The sequence below is a fragment of the Danio rerio genome, chromosome 17 (genome assembly GCF_049306965.1).
Source record: "Danio rerio strain Tuebingen ecotype United States chromosome 17, GRCz12tu, whole genome shotgun sequence".
Lineage (NCBI taxonomy): Eukaryota > Metazoa > Chordata > Actinopteri > Cypriniformes > Danionidae > Danio > Danio rerio.
The window spans coordinates 36,953,365-36,968,418 of NC_133192.1; the positions used below are offsets into that span (position 1 = coordinate 36,953,365).

The following is a 15,054-nucleotide window of genomic DNA, read 5'->3' on the forward strand; positions in this document are numbered from 1 at the left end:
AGATAGAAATCACATCTGCATTGATTTATTGTACCATATTGGCTGATCCCATCCCACCTGGACCAGGACAACAAAAAGGGGCACGTACATGGGCAAGGCACAGAAGACTTGGGGTTTTACAGCATCATTGTTTACAGCATCATTCCACACTATCATTAAATGTACCATGATTTCCACAAATCCCACTGGAGCTCCAGAAATCGCAGATTTGCTGGTCTGCTGTGGAAAATGTGCTCTGTATATTTACATTAAATAAAATAAAATTAGCTAACAAACATAGACACTGCCCAAACTTGGACTTTTGAGTGATGGGGGCATTAGGAGTAAAGACTAATGAAGGTGGTGTAAACAAGTGGATGAGAAGCCGAACGAACGGCAGCACTAACATTAAATCAACGTGAGACAAATTCCAGCATTTGTGTCAGATCTGTTTAAAAAAAGGGCACCTTCACAAGCAGACGTCCTTCTGAAGGTGGAGCATCCCGAACACACATCAGGGCTTCTCTGAGGCCAGGGCACAGTCAAAGGAGCTGGACAGAACTTTACAGATGGCCTGGGCATGTTCCTGTAGGACACAGAATGACAGAGTCACATTAGCAGTCCATAGTAGGCAGCCAAAAATGGATTTTTGCTGGTTTTTTAAACTGCTTACTTAAAATGAACCCAATCAACACAATTTTTGACTTTTTTAAAGGGGGGTTATAGGTTCAAGCCACTTAAATTTGCAAAAACAGTTTATTCTATTTGTGCTGAGAGAACGTTGAATGTTGAACCCAACATTAGCACAAAAGTTAAGAATTAATTAACATTGATACACTTAATCTACAACAGATTGTGTACACTACCAATGGTGTAAACACTTGCATGTCATTTGTGTAGTTAACAAACTACCCCGTAACCAAAGGTTAATCCTATCCCTGTATTTAACCTTAATCCTGCAACAATAGTGTTATGCAGTACAATATGAACATGTATCTAATAACAAACACTATGTTCTTGTGTCCACAGATGTGTGTGTTGTTAGATACATAGCTATTGTCATTGTAAAACAAGATATGCATTGAGAAAGCCTGAGATATCTCACCGCACTGCTGCACTGATACACCCAGATGCTGCACTCCTGCTGCTTGGTATCGGTGGTCTTCAGTGCCAGCAGGTTTTTTCCAGCACCCAGACCATCATCATAGCAGAGCATACGGACAATCAGGTAGAGCGGGTGACGGTGGAGCACATCCTGAGAAAAGAGACCACCAACAACAATGCATTTATATTTCAATCCTGCTTTTCACGGTGCTCACCTTTAATTTGGTATTATTCAAGTCAAGTCCAGCTTTTCATTCTGCTACATGCGTGGACAAAGTGGAAAAAATCCCATGCTACATTATAAAATACAGGCATATCAATAAGCTCTGAGGTTAACAGTTTTGCTATCAGTACTGGAGAATTATTTTAGAATAAACAATACTTAGCCTACAGTAGCATGATTTAACTGACCAACCTTTTCTAATTTGTCATATTTAATATTCATCTGCACAGTCAGCAATCTCACATGAGAAATGCTCATGTTTCAGGCGCACACCTCAATTATAAAAGCCTTCACAGTTCTCGGCTGTGCGCGCGCACTAAGCTGGCGACACCGGCACACACACCTCAAAAGCTTGCGAAGTGAACCAAATGGGTTTTATTTACCGAGGGAACAGCTACAATGCCTGTTGTGACCAGTTTTTTTCTTGTACAAGCGGAAACGCAAGCAATCTTTCTAAAGTGCATTAACTGCAATGAACAGTTTTTGACTGCCTAGCTACTAACGGTAACGTTACAACATCCACATCGTTATGCCAGCAGTCAATCACCTCATTTAGAATAATATTAAAATTTAAATAAACACATTCGGTTACAAGGAAAACAGTATTTTTTTTCTGCAGTAGCCTAAATAAATCTTAAACATTAAAATACTTTTACATCAGCTGCGTTTACAAATACAGCCTATGAACAGCCTAATAATAAACTATGCTTAATAAGAAATTATGAAAAAAAAACTCCCAAAACACCATTTACGTGAAGGCCTAAAAAATCTGAAACAAAAACTCATTTAACTGCATTTTGCAACTCAAAAAGGGTATTTTCAACTGCAGTGAGCACAATAAACCAAGAAAGGTCCCGACTTCTGCCAGAAAAGTCAAACATGTTGATTTTTGAGTTTTTAACCATTGTACATTCTTTACAGGAAAAAAAAATATTTATTTGTTTTACAATTATTGGTTTTGTTTTATTTTACATTAAAATGGGAATAATAAAATAAAGTTGTTAATTCTATTCAATTAGTTTTTTTCATAAAACATAAATAAATAAATAAATAAATAAATAAACACTACGAAAAGTACCGATAAAAACCATTAAAGTACTAAACCGATAAGTGGTATGGATAAAAGTAGTAATACTAAAAAACCTCAACGACACCCATTCCCAAACAGGACAGCAGTGCTACATAAATAAGCAATCATACACATAAACAACACTGACTGTAAGAGCAATTTTAAAGCAATACACAACTAACACACTGAAGCAGAAATCAAACTCTACAAATAGTTAACTACACACATAACCCAAGAAAGACTATACTTCAGATCTTAAAACAAAAATAAGATTGTGCAATATTTAGTGCAAAAGAGGTATTTAAGGTTGAGAAAGTAGTGCAACAGGATTTTTACTACATGCACAAGTAAACATTTTATAGTGCTTGTGAGATAGAGTTTAAGAAAGTGTCTGCATTTAGAGAAAACAGAGTGTTTCTACAGGTGGTTTGTTAAACCCACTCACCTGTGTGAAGCACACTTCAGAAATGTATTCTAGATATATGTAGTGATTATGGTAATATTATAATTTGATAATTATTATTATTACATTTTACATTCTACATTTTATATATAATTGCAAAAGAATCAGCCATAGCCTAATAGTTAGAAATTTGTGCTTGTGATCCAATGGTTGTAGGTTCGAATTTCAGCATCAACAGGAATTGCAGATTGGGGGTGTGAAAAACTACAACCAGTATACTCCTCCACCCTCAAATACTACAGCTGAGGTGAGTCCCTTGAGCAAAGCACCAATTGCTCCCTGAGCATCCCACTGCTGAGGTTTGTGTGTTCATGTTATGTGTGTGTGATTTGCTTTGAATACAAGTGTTTGCTAAATGTAAAATGTAAATGAATCAAATGTTGATATTATTAAGAATGATTTTGAGACTCACACACTGGTCCAAAGAGGCCACTTTAACTCCATACTTGGAAACTCCCAGAATCATCTCCTCGTCTCCAGGCACAAACGGCAGTTTTCCATCTTGCTTTAGAGTGAATAAAGGAACAAACAAATTTTTAAATGGATTCAGACACAAAGCATGGTATGAAATACTGAATGACATGAAATAACGTCTATAAATGTGCATTTAGTGGGATATTAAGGAGCATTTTCCACTGCATGGTACTGTACATGTGGTACTCTTTTGGGGCCATTCCACTGTTCCTTACCTAACCATTTTTAATACCACATTGGGTGAGGTTGCAATCTGTACCATTAGCAAAACATGATGAATTTACCAGATGTGTACAGGAGAGCTTTTCATATACAGGGTTTTCACAGGCCAAAGATGCAGATGTGGTGTAAATGCAAGATGTAACCATAACAACACCATTAAAAAAGGTACATTTTGGTTTTAAAAGAAGTTCTCGGATGCGTACAAAATAAAAAAAGTCCCACGTTAATGAATGAAACTAAACATACTCACCTGAGCTGCATCAATGTAGTTGATAAGGTCCAGCGGCTCCTGCAGGGTTTTGCTCATGTCAAACTGCAGCTTCTCGATGGCTCCCACATACTTGACTCTGAACTCCGCACTGGCATCAGACACAGCGTTACCTGAGGATTCAGCAATATTAAGATCAACTCTTAAAGCAAGTCAAATGTCAAACAAGGAGTTTAATCAGTTTGCAGTGGGGACTAACCTGAGCTCTTGGTGGAGTCTGTATCAAGGCTGGCGACTGTGCTCGACCTAGACAGGCCTCCCAAACTGGAATCTACCGACTGAATGAAGCAGGATTAGTTAATCAGGACTTTTAAGGGATTAATTTACAGCCAATATATAGCAGATGCGTGGCTCAGATTTAGAACTTAGACATTTTTAACACCATTTATGAAATCTAATCTCACATATACTTGATATAATTGAAATTATTTTTGGATAAGAGTGAAAATAGTAACTACAACCTCAATATTTTAGCCTATAAAACACTTTCTAAAACACTGAGAGCATTTTTTTTCAATGAGTTGGACAAAAATTAAAACCTGTTCACCTATTTCACCCAAAAATGTAAATTCTGTTATTAACCACTCACCAAGTCATTCCAACCCGCAGAGATATATGGGGATTTCACCAATGAAGATACTTTAGATCAGTGGTTCCCAACCTTTTTCTTAGGGGCCCCCCCATGAACATATACAAACATTGGAGCCCCCCCACCATTTAAATACACACGCACACACACCCATATGTACTATATATACAGCGGGGAAAATAAGTATTTGACACATCAGCATTTTTATCAGTAAGGGGATTTCTAAGTGGGCTACTGACACAAAATTCCTACCAGATGTAGCCATCAAGCCAAATATTGAATTCATACAAAGAAATCAGAACATTTAAGTATACAAGTTGAGTCATAATAAATAAAGTGAAATGACACAGGGAATAAGTATTGAACACACTTTACTTAATACTTTGTAGAAAAGCCTTTGTTGGTGATCACAGCTTCTAGACGCCTCTTGTATGGAGAGACCAGTCGTCTGCATTGCTCAGGAGTGATTCTGGCCCATTCTTCCACACAAACGGTCTTTAAATCTTGAAGGTTCCTTGGGCCTCTTTTATGAACTTTGATCTTCAGTTCTCTCCATAGATTTTCTATGGGATTTAGGTCAGGTGATTGACTGGGCCATTCAAGCAACTTGATTTTCTTTCTTTGAAACCACTTCATTGTTTCCTTGGCCTTGTGTTTGGGATCATTAGCCGCGTTTCCACTATCGCGCCTAAAGCGAGCGAGCCAGGGCGAGCCAAGGCCAGTGGGGTTTCCACTGTCACTTCCGGGGCCTAATCGGGCCAAAGCGGGGCTTTCTTGGGGCCAGCGGCCGGCCTTTTTCGGCCCGCCGAATACCTTGGGCCAAGGAGGGCCAGCTGGGGCTTCGGGGCGGAGTGAAAGAAGAGGCGGGCAGTTTTCTGATCGCACATGAGTACATGCGCCAAACAAATAAAGAAATAAGGGAAAGAAAACATCTAGCCTTATAGTCTGGGGTCTTTTTGCGTATGATCACCCTTATGTTTCCCTTTTAAATGTAAGGCTCCTGCATAAAATAATAAAGTTGTTTTAACTTATAGTGACGTTCTTTGCTGCGTCCTCCTTTATGTTTCAACGCATAATAATCTTTACACCATATTAAAAACACAGCAGACAGTAAAGGTTTTCGAGAGTTTTTGTCAAGTTTAAAATGTTTGTTTGTTTGTGCATGTTTAGATGCCTGTATGTGTGTGTGAGACCGGGCAAAAGCGCTCCTTCACAGCTCAGTTATGCCGCGAGCGGCTTTTTTCTTTATTTATTTTGGAGATAATACACATATAAATACAACAGAAAGACATAAACTTAACAAAATACGTGCCCACTTTCGTAGACTTTAAACAATATATTGTCATATCTTGATAAAATAGCCTAAGGTAGCCTATATTGAAATATAATTTAAAGAATTACAAATATATATAATCACATTAAATAAATTAACCAATATAAAATAAACAAAAGCTAACTATAACAATGTAGGTAGCCTATATACAATACATAAATCAAACCGTTTTAAAGCCACATATAGCCTAACTTTCATTTTGCAAAGACCTGTCTGAAAAAAAAAAAGATTTTCGATATTTTTTAAAAACAATAAACACCGGAGAAGGTTTGAAATATTTATATAAAGTAAATATTTATATAAGTAAATATTTATAAAGTATTTGGATACGATGATATTAATCAAATCGCGCAAACAGAGCATTATTTGAGTGAGTGAAAGCAGAATCTCCTATAGGCCTACCTTTTTTTCTGTCACTCAGTCCTGCGCAGCACTCGCTGCTTTAAACGCATATGGGGGAAGTCCAAACACAAAATGTGTTCTATATCCTCAAACAACTGTTTATGTTTTTATTTGACGTGGTTAAATTTATAAATGAAACTTTAAATGATGAGTTTTAGTGAATAGCTGCCGAGCGCAACAAATATGGCTATATTTTATTAGGCTACTCGCTCTTGTGCTGAAAACTTAACACGACTTCTATCAACAAGAGGATGTTAAAAAATACATGACATATTGAGTTATAAAGGAGAATTTCTGTGGCTTTATATTATGGATGTGTGCGCTCTCTGTGTTGGGTCCCTGCGTTAGTGGCGAGAGCACTCCATGCACAATGCAGTCGGTCGGCGAGTAAACAAATGTAATGAATGGAAATACACAGGTCTGTGCGTATAGACATGTCATGTACTGCTGTACAGTAACGTGTCGTTTGTTTGTTTCGGTTGTCTTCATTTTAATGGTTTCGTTTCGTGATGATTTATGGTGTGCTTTATCTGCCTGATTCTCGCTGAAGTGGGCGGGTTGTGTGACGTTTGATTCGGGGACGTTCTGTGGGCGGTGTTTGCGTGACGCGCTGTGAGCTTTAGCCCGACAGTGGAAACGCGACATGATTTCAGCCTCATTTCTCAACCTCCCGGGCTGTTGGCCCGCCCCGGCCCGATTAAAGCCCTGGCTCGCACTGGCCCGATAGTGGAAATGCGGCTATTGTCTTGCTGAAATGTCCACCCTCTTTTCATTTTCAGCTTTCTGGTAGATGGCAGCAGATTTTTATCCAGAATGTCCCGGTACATTTCTCCATTCATCCTACCTTCAATAATATGAAGTCTGCCAGTACCCCTTGCTGAAAAGCAGCCCCAAACCATGATGCTTCCACCCCCAAACTTAACTGTTGGTATAGTGTTCTTGGGGTGGTGGGCAGTGCCATTTCTTCTCCAAACATGATGTGTAGAATGAGTGCCAAAAAGTTCAATTTTGCTTTCATCTGACCATACTATAGTTTCCCAATAATCCACAGGCTTCTCCAAATGCTGTTTCGCAAACTTTAACCGGGCCTCAACATGCTTTTTGTTCAGGAATGGAGTCTTGCGTGGTGAGCGTGCATGGATGCCATGGTGGTTCAGTGCATTGCTTATAGTTTTCTTTGAAACAATAGTACCCGCTGATGCGAGGTCTTCCTGAAGTTCTGCCCGAGTGGTTCTTGGCTCTTGGAGAACTCTCCTGATTATTCTTTGGACTCCTCGGACAGGGATCTTACGTGGAGCACCTGATCGTGGCCGGTTTATGGTGAACTTATGCTTTTTCCATTTCCGGATAATAGCCCCCACAGTGCTCACAGGAACATTCAGCATTCTGGAAATGCGCCTATAACCATTCCCATCAAAATGCTTTTCAACAATAAGACTACGCAGATCTTGAGAGAGTTCTTTGTTTTTACCCATCATGAAGTCTTTCCTGTGTGCCTCCTGAGTAATGAGAAGCCTTTAAAGGCCATCAATTAGGACTAAAGCAGCTGATATCAATTAGTACTGATAGGGAGCAGGGTTTTTCTCTCAATACTGACAGATCTCCTGACTTTCTATGCCATTTTGCACCTTGTTATCTTCATGTGTTCAATACTTATTCCCCGTGTCATTTCACTTTATTTATTATGACTCAACTTGTATACTTAAATGTTCTGATTTCTTTATATGAATTCAATATTTGGCTTGATGGCTACATCTGGTAGGAATTTTGTGTCAGTAGCCCACTTAGAAATCCCCTTACTGATAAAAATGCTGATGTGTCAAATACTTATTTTCCCCGCTGTATATATATATATATATACATACTGTATGTGTGTGTTTGTGTAATATTAATATATAATATGTATAGAAAATATAAATTAATCAGTTTTAACTTGTCTTGGCCACCAATAAAACAAAAATTTAGGTAGGCTTTGTCATACTGTCTAATCTTTTTCTTCGCCTCTAAAGAATCACTGCATTTACGTTTCTCTGCCGATTTTGTTTTGATTTTGCCTTTACGACACGTTGACAAGCACATTGTGTGAGTGAGCTAAATTTAAATAATTATTTAAAGTTATTCATTTTAATTATTTTTACTATTATGTTGTAATTTTAAGCATGTGTTTTGAGATATATATATATATATATATTTTTTTTTTTTTTTTTTTTTGCACTTAAAAATACATATATAATAGTAGGGCTGCTCGATTTTGTGAAAAATCATAATCACGATTATTTTGGTCATAATTGTAATCACAATTTTCAAAACGATTATCAGGTAAAGTCAATATTATTAGCGCTCCTGAGAATTTTTTTTATTTTATTTTTTTATAAATATTTCCCAAATTATGTTTAACAGAACAAGGAATTTTAACAGTATTTCTTATAATATTTTTTCTTTTAGGCTTATTTGTTTTATTTTAGCTAGAATAAAAGCAGGTTTAAATATTTTGAAACCAATTTAAGGTCAATATTATTAGCTCCCTTAAGCAATAAATATTTTTGATTGTCTGCAGAAGAAACTACTGTTATACAATGACTTGCCTAATTACCCTAATTAAGCCTTTGAATTGCACTTTAATCTGAATGCTTGTATTTTGACCTGTCATCATAGCAAAGATAAAAGAAATCAGTAATTAGAAATGAGATATTAAAACTATTATGTTCAGAAATAAGTTAAAAAAAACTTCTTTCCATGAAACAGAAATTGGGAGGAAAAGGGTTGCTAATATTCAGGAGGGCTAATAATTCTGACTTCAAGTGTTTACATACAGTTATTTTCCACCCTGCAAAGGAAAGAGAGATAAATACAATAGAACAAAAATATTAAACAAACTGTGCTTTAAGCATCTTCACTGTAAGAAAAACACAGCAGTCCTTCAGTCAAGACTAGTAAGGGATTTTCTCGTTGTTTGATTAATAATCATAAAAACAGGCGGCAGCAGGAATATTTCGCGATGTCTCTTTGGTTTCTCTTTCACATGTCTTTTGTTTCTTAACTCGTTTGTTTATTACACAAATGATGGTTAATATAAATAATTACTAAACATCGCGTTTTGACACCTATTTGACCGTTAAAGCGCTCACGTTAATGACTTTAGATGTCTGCGCTCCTCTGCTCGTCTCAGTGTGCGAATGAGAGCGAATGCTGACCGGCCGCATGCTTCTGGCTGCGTGTGCGTGCCGCACACACACATAAGCACGCGCTCGTTCGCGCTCTTAAGACCAACAGTGTACAACTGGAAAGGTGGCGGTATATGATGCAATAACCAGGTTGGGAACCACTGCTTTAGATGCTCCAAAAACACTTGTGTGTGACAAAAAAACACAGTGAAATTTGACTTTTTGCACCAATATTTTCTCCTCTTTTGAGGGTGTGTGTTTACTACAGTCAAAACAACATGTTGCCATTAGTCAGCAGTGCACCACACAAGATGTGTATTGCCTGCAGTAAATGACCTGATCTGACATAGAACAGACGGAGTCGACTTGACAGTTTTTTCAGCACACATTCTTGGGAGCACTTGAGTCACATTGAATGCTTTTAGACTATTTTTGACTTCTTTTCTGAACTTTAAATATCTTGTGACCGTTGCTGTCTATAGTGGGTCAGAGAGCTCTTGAACATACAATCCTGTTTTTCCCAGAAGTCTCCCATATTTCACATCCATCTCCCGTAAATCCACCCACCCCCATTCCTCATCATTTTAGTACAGTCTCCAACGATAGTCAATTTTCATATAGTATCCAATCAATGCCACTGCCTGAAACCAGAATCATGGTACAGTAAACGTCACAAACAACACACTGTCCTGGCCCCCGCGGTCTCCCGAAATTTCAGAGACAAATGTCAGGTATGCTCTTGGAATTGTTCAATTCTGCAATTAAATAAATGACCGCGGGTAATTAATAACAGAGTTTTCATTTTTGGGTGAAAAAGTACTTTAAAACCTAGAACAAAATACTTTTTGGATTTTTATTTGTTTATTTTGAAATCAACTTTTTAGGGACTTTAAAAGAGCCTGCAGAAACTCTAACATAACCTGTCAATATCTTTAAAAATAATAAGAAAATATTTGTCAATAACACACGACCCTAATGTAACAGTAAATTCCAGTACTGGCATAATAACTCGATTCATACTAAGGAAGAAGTTCATGTTTTGCATAACCCTGTGTGCGCTTTCTAAACTTAGTAGAAACGTGCAAATGAAGTATCAGTCACTGTTTTTGGCTAAAATGGGTGAGTGGTGAACTGACCTTGCTCTTGGTGCTGATCTCACTGCTCTGGGAGCTGCTGCTGCTGTGGCGCTTCTTGACCTTTCGAAACATCCTTCACCATGACGCCAGCGCTGCAGTTCTCCAGCCTACCAGCAGATGCCAGCAGACTCTGAGGGGATTCATTTCAGACAGTTCGATCAAAAACACAGATTTTGTTTGTTTGTTTTTGTTTTGTTTAACAATGTAAATAAAAATAAATAAAAATAAGTGTAGTATGCAGCAAAGACATGTTTTGGAGCACTGAAAATTATAGAAACAATTTAATGAATAAATACTATAAAACATTTTCATAACTTTTCAGGCCTTATGAGCCCATTTCTGACCCATTCTCGTCTACTACTGAAGTTAAACATCAAGACCCTTTAAAAATATACTAGTCAATGAAAAGGGCTAAAATACCCTAAAATATCCTTGTCGGGCAAGGAACAAGAATTATTTAGTAAAATATTAAAACTCTTTTTAAAAAGTCCCAAAATAAAGATTACATTTAACATTTAATTATTTAAACATGTTTTTCTCCATTATCCTTCAAATTTCTAGATTTGGACAATTTGTTAGTAAGTTTTCAATTATTTAATATATAATGTAGCATAATCCGTTAAATCATATTGTTTATTCAAGTACAAGTCTAAATACTCATTTTTACATGACTGGAAACTAGACATTCAGTGTGCTTTTATGTAAGCCAATAGAAAAATCCCTTAATTTGATGCATGAGACTTCTCTCATCTTGACTCATCTAAACATAATAAAACATTGATTTTTTAATTATAGAAATTATGATTATTACGTCAATTTTAAAATAAAATTGTAGGATATTTAGGGATTAAACACTATTTAAAAGGACCATTTAAATACTTTTTGGATTTACTAAACAACACATTTTAATTTATTTTAACACATTAGTGTCTAATAAAGCTTATGTATATATGAAGTGTGACATGTAATCCTCACATACATTTATAAATTATATTATTTTATTTATAATTATATTATACCATTTTATTTCCTTTTATATTGGTGAATATGTGGGATATACGTGTAAATATGCATTTAATTTTATTCATTCATTCATTTTCTTTTCAGCTTAGTCCCTTTATTAATCTGGGGTCGCCACAGCGGAATGAACCGCCAACTTATCTAGCATATGCCCTTCCAGTTGCAACCCCATACACATTAATTCTCACTCATACACTAAAGACAATTTAGCTTACCCAATTCACCTATAGCACATGTCTTTGGACTGAGGGGGGAACCGGAGCACCCGGAGGAAACCCACGCGATCACGGGGAGAACATGCAAACTTCACACAGAAACACCAACTGACCCAGCCGAGGCTCGAACCAGCGACCTTCTTGCTGTAAGGTGATTGTGCTACCCACGGCACCAGCATGACACCCTGGTCATATTATATACTTAAATAATCTTATGAACATAAACTGTTTCTGGCTAAAATGTCTTATTGAATAAAAAACATACTGAAATACTTTTTTTCAGTTATAAGTCTGATTAAAGAGTGTCATGGTGGCGCAGTAGGTAGCATGATCATTTCACAGCAAAAAGGTCACTGGTTTGGGCCCCGGCTGGGTGCTCCAGTTTCCCCCACAGTCCAAAGACATGCACTATGGGTGAATTGCATAAGCTAAATTGGCCGTAGTCTATGTGTGTGAATGAGAGTGTATGGGTGTTTCCCAGTGTTGGGTTGCAGCTGGAAGGGCATCTGCTTGAGTAAAACATAAGCTAAGTAAGTTGGCAGTTCATTCCGCTGTGGTGACCCCTGGATTAATAAAGGGACTAAGCTGAAAAGAAAACAAATGAATGAATGTCTAATTAATTCATGTTAATCATTTCAAACGGTCAATTTATTAATTTATACTTGGTGAACTCTCAGTATATATACATATATATATATATATATATATATATATATATATATATATATATATATATATATATATAATTGTTTTATAAAACAGTTATCCAAACTGTTTAAATTAATTGCTAAAGCACTGTTTACAATGCACTTTATGCAACATTTCTGCTTCTAACGTTGAATAAATTACGTTATGTTCTAGATCAGTAACTTGGCACCTTCATAAGAGAAGCCGCGTGAACACGTTCTCGGGGTTCAGGAGCTCCACGAGCCCACGCCCCTGAAAAACAACGGTCCCAAACTGCCAGTAACTTACTATGAGTCGACATGAAGTCTCTCGGTTCGTTTACCGGCCTGCACCCAATAGCCGCTGCTAGGCTCGAACTGACCCTAAACCGCCCTAGAGTAACGGACAGCCGTTGCTAGGATAAACATTCAGCAGCGCCCACCGTCCAGCCTGACTAACGCCAGCGTAATAAAGGGCTGTTTGTTTGACAGTATGTTTGCATTCATAGAGAAATGTGGATAATTTGAAGTTGGTAAAGAAGAACACCAGTCATACCTCTGTTCTGAGTTCAATATGCAGCGGTGTAGGGCTGTGAGAGTTATTAATAAGTAGGTTCATCAAAGCGACCATCAACAGCACTCCCTCTCTCTCGTTCTCTTGTGTTTTGGCGAGACTCGCGTTGACACTTCACTTCCTGTACGGCTCCACCCAGCACCTCTTAAAGGAGACGCGCGCTAGAAGTGTTTGAAAAGGTTTTTTTAACAGACTACTATTTAAAAAAAGCATAAAGCATAAATATACTATCATGTTTTTTAAAAATACATGAATACATGTTCATGAATACTCAGGCATTGCTATCTCAGAAATAGTTCAAGTAAAAAATATGAAATTCTTAGCTGAAATGTAGTTTTCCCCGTCTAATATCTGCCGTGTCTGTCAGGACTCTACATTTCCATATGTGGACTAATATGAGCACGTGTGAAGTGAATCAACTGATTTGTAACTAGTTGCAGAGATTGGAAGTGTTTTAACTATCCCCGCTCTACCTTTTGAAATCTAAACATGAACTTGTGTTTTAAATAGATGATTCATAATGATATATTTAGAGATTAGATCTGTCTACAGCGCGTCATTTACAGTACGTGCTTTAGAAAAGCAAGTGATTATAAAAATATTGTTTGACCAATTCATACGTGATTTACCAATTAAATTGTGAAACATTTCCATCATTTGGTGAAATTTAGATCATGTTTTAAGTAAACCGTGGTAAAAGTTTGTGTAGACTGCACCGTTGCACCATTTTCAGGCTTACTCGGAAACGGTTTGCAGGTACTCTGTCTGTGCACACAGAGACTAACTTTCACTTTTGAGTTTCTCCAAGCTTCAAAGATGGAAAATTTGCTTGAGTCTGTAGCTGCGTCCCAAATGGCACACTATACACTTTGTACTTATACAATATGTACTTATGCACTTACACACTCAACAGCATAGTATATGAATGTAGTGTCGTCCCAAATCAAACACTAACGGTTATTTAATAACCACAAATTTAAAACCATTTCCCAGATGATGTTTGATGGTTGGCAAATTAATGACCAACTATCAAATAATACCTGCCATGAGTATGACAGCATTCACCACCGGGAAGCGCTATAATCACTCTCAATAGGAGATTTTTGCTTTCACAATCCAAAGTTGAGTCATCAAACTTAAGCGCCTGATAGCTGCAATTCTTCCACTACTTGATCAAAACTGCGGCTGATGAGTGCTGTGAAGTGTCCAACATTACACACTTATTTTAAACAGTTGAATAAGTGCATCATTGAGGTATTTAAAGTGCACTTATTATTTTAAGAGTTTTCATTTTGACCGCACTACTTACAGTATTTATACTACAAAATGGCATAGAATACTGTGTAAGTATGCGATATGGGACACACCTTATGCTCTGCAGCCCGCACCATTTGAATCACATCCAGATTCATTTAAATCTGAGGTAAGAAAATAAATCGAAAGCCAAACAGCTAGGCTGTTTACAAAACCAAAGACTTTAGGCTATATATCGAAAACATGGCTTATTTTACACAATTATGAACACACACGTTAACAGTAATGCAGCATGGGGAAATTCCTGAGTTTGCAGTAACTGAAATGCCAGCAGGACTGATCTGCAAAAGCACTTCTCTGTAGCGTGTATCTGCTCTACAATATTTTAGCATCTGATGACGTGATGCACTAAACATACTAATCACAGCGGTGTGATCATACAGTACAGGGAACAGCCAATGCTGATCATATCGGTGTTATTGTACGTGTCAAAGGGTAAAAGAGTGTTTGTATATTTTTATTTATTATTCAGTGATTTCTCGGCGTACCAGTTGAAGAAGCCTGCCAAACCACACTTTGAGAACCACTGGTATAGATAGATAGATAGATAGATAGATAGATAGATAGATAGATAGATAGATAGATAGATAGATAGATAGATAGATAGATAGATAGATAGATAGATAGATAGATAGATAGATAGATAGATAGATAGATAGATAGATAGATAGATAGATAGATAGATAGATAGATAGATAGATAGATAGATAGGGCTTGTCTGTGTCAGGATTTTCTTTTTTCAATGAATGGAGAGCAGACAGAAGAGGGAGACTCACAAGAGAATCGCTGGACATTTATCTAAAAAATACTGTAGAACACCAGGGAGGGCTCTGTTTGGGC

At 37.1% G+C, this 15,054-nt stretch overlaps 1 protein-coding gene across 1 annotated transcript; it reads right to left on the reverse strand.

Annotated features, from left to right (window-relative positions):
* Positions 1-3: 3 nt before the first annotated feature.
* itgb1bp1 (integrin beta 1 binding protein 1) lies at positions 4-12,995 on the reverse strand. The gene is made up of 7 exons (NM_001037409.2): positions 12,883-12,995; positions 10,427-10,556; positions 4,002-4,080; positions 3,785-3,915; positions 3,251-3,343; positions 1,085-1,234; positions 4-565 (listed from the first exon to the last, which is right to left on the reverse strand). The coding sequence occupies exons 2-7, from the start codon at positions 10,496-10,498 to the stop codon at positions 494-496; spliced, it is 597 nt and encodes a 198-aa protein (NP_001032486.1). The 5' UTR covers positions 10,499-10,556; positions 12,883-12,995; the 3' UTR covers positions 4-493.
* Positions 12,996-15,054: the final 2,059 nt, after the last annotated feature.

Coding starts and splice junctions, on each gene's coding strand:
- itgb1bp1 (NM_001037409.2), bottom strand. CDS start 10,498: ATGTTTCGAAAGGTCAAGAAGCGCCACAGCAGCAGCAGCTCCCAGAGC. Junction 4,081..10,426: donor AGATCAGCACCAAGAGCAAG/GTCAGTTCACCA, acceptor TGCTTCATTCAG/TCGGTAGATTCCAGTTTGGG. Junction 566..1,084: donor TGTATCAGTGCAGCAGTGCG/GTGAGATATCTC, acceptor TGTGTCCTACAG/GAACATGCCCAGGCCATCTG.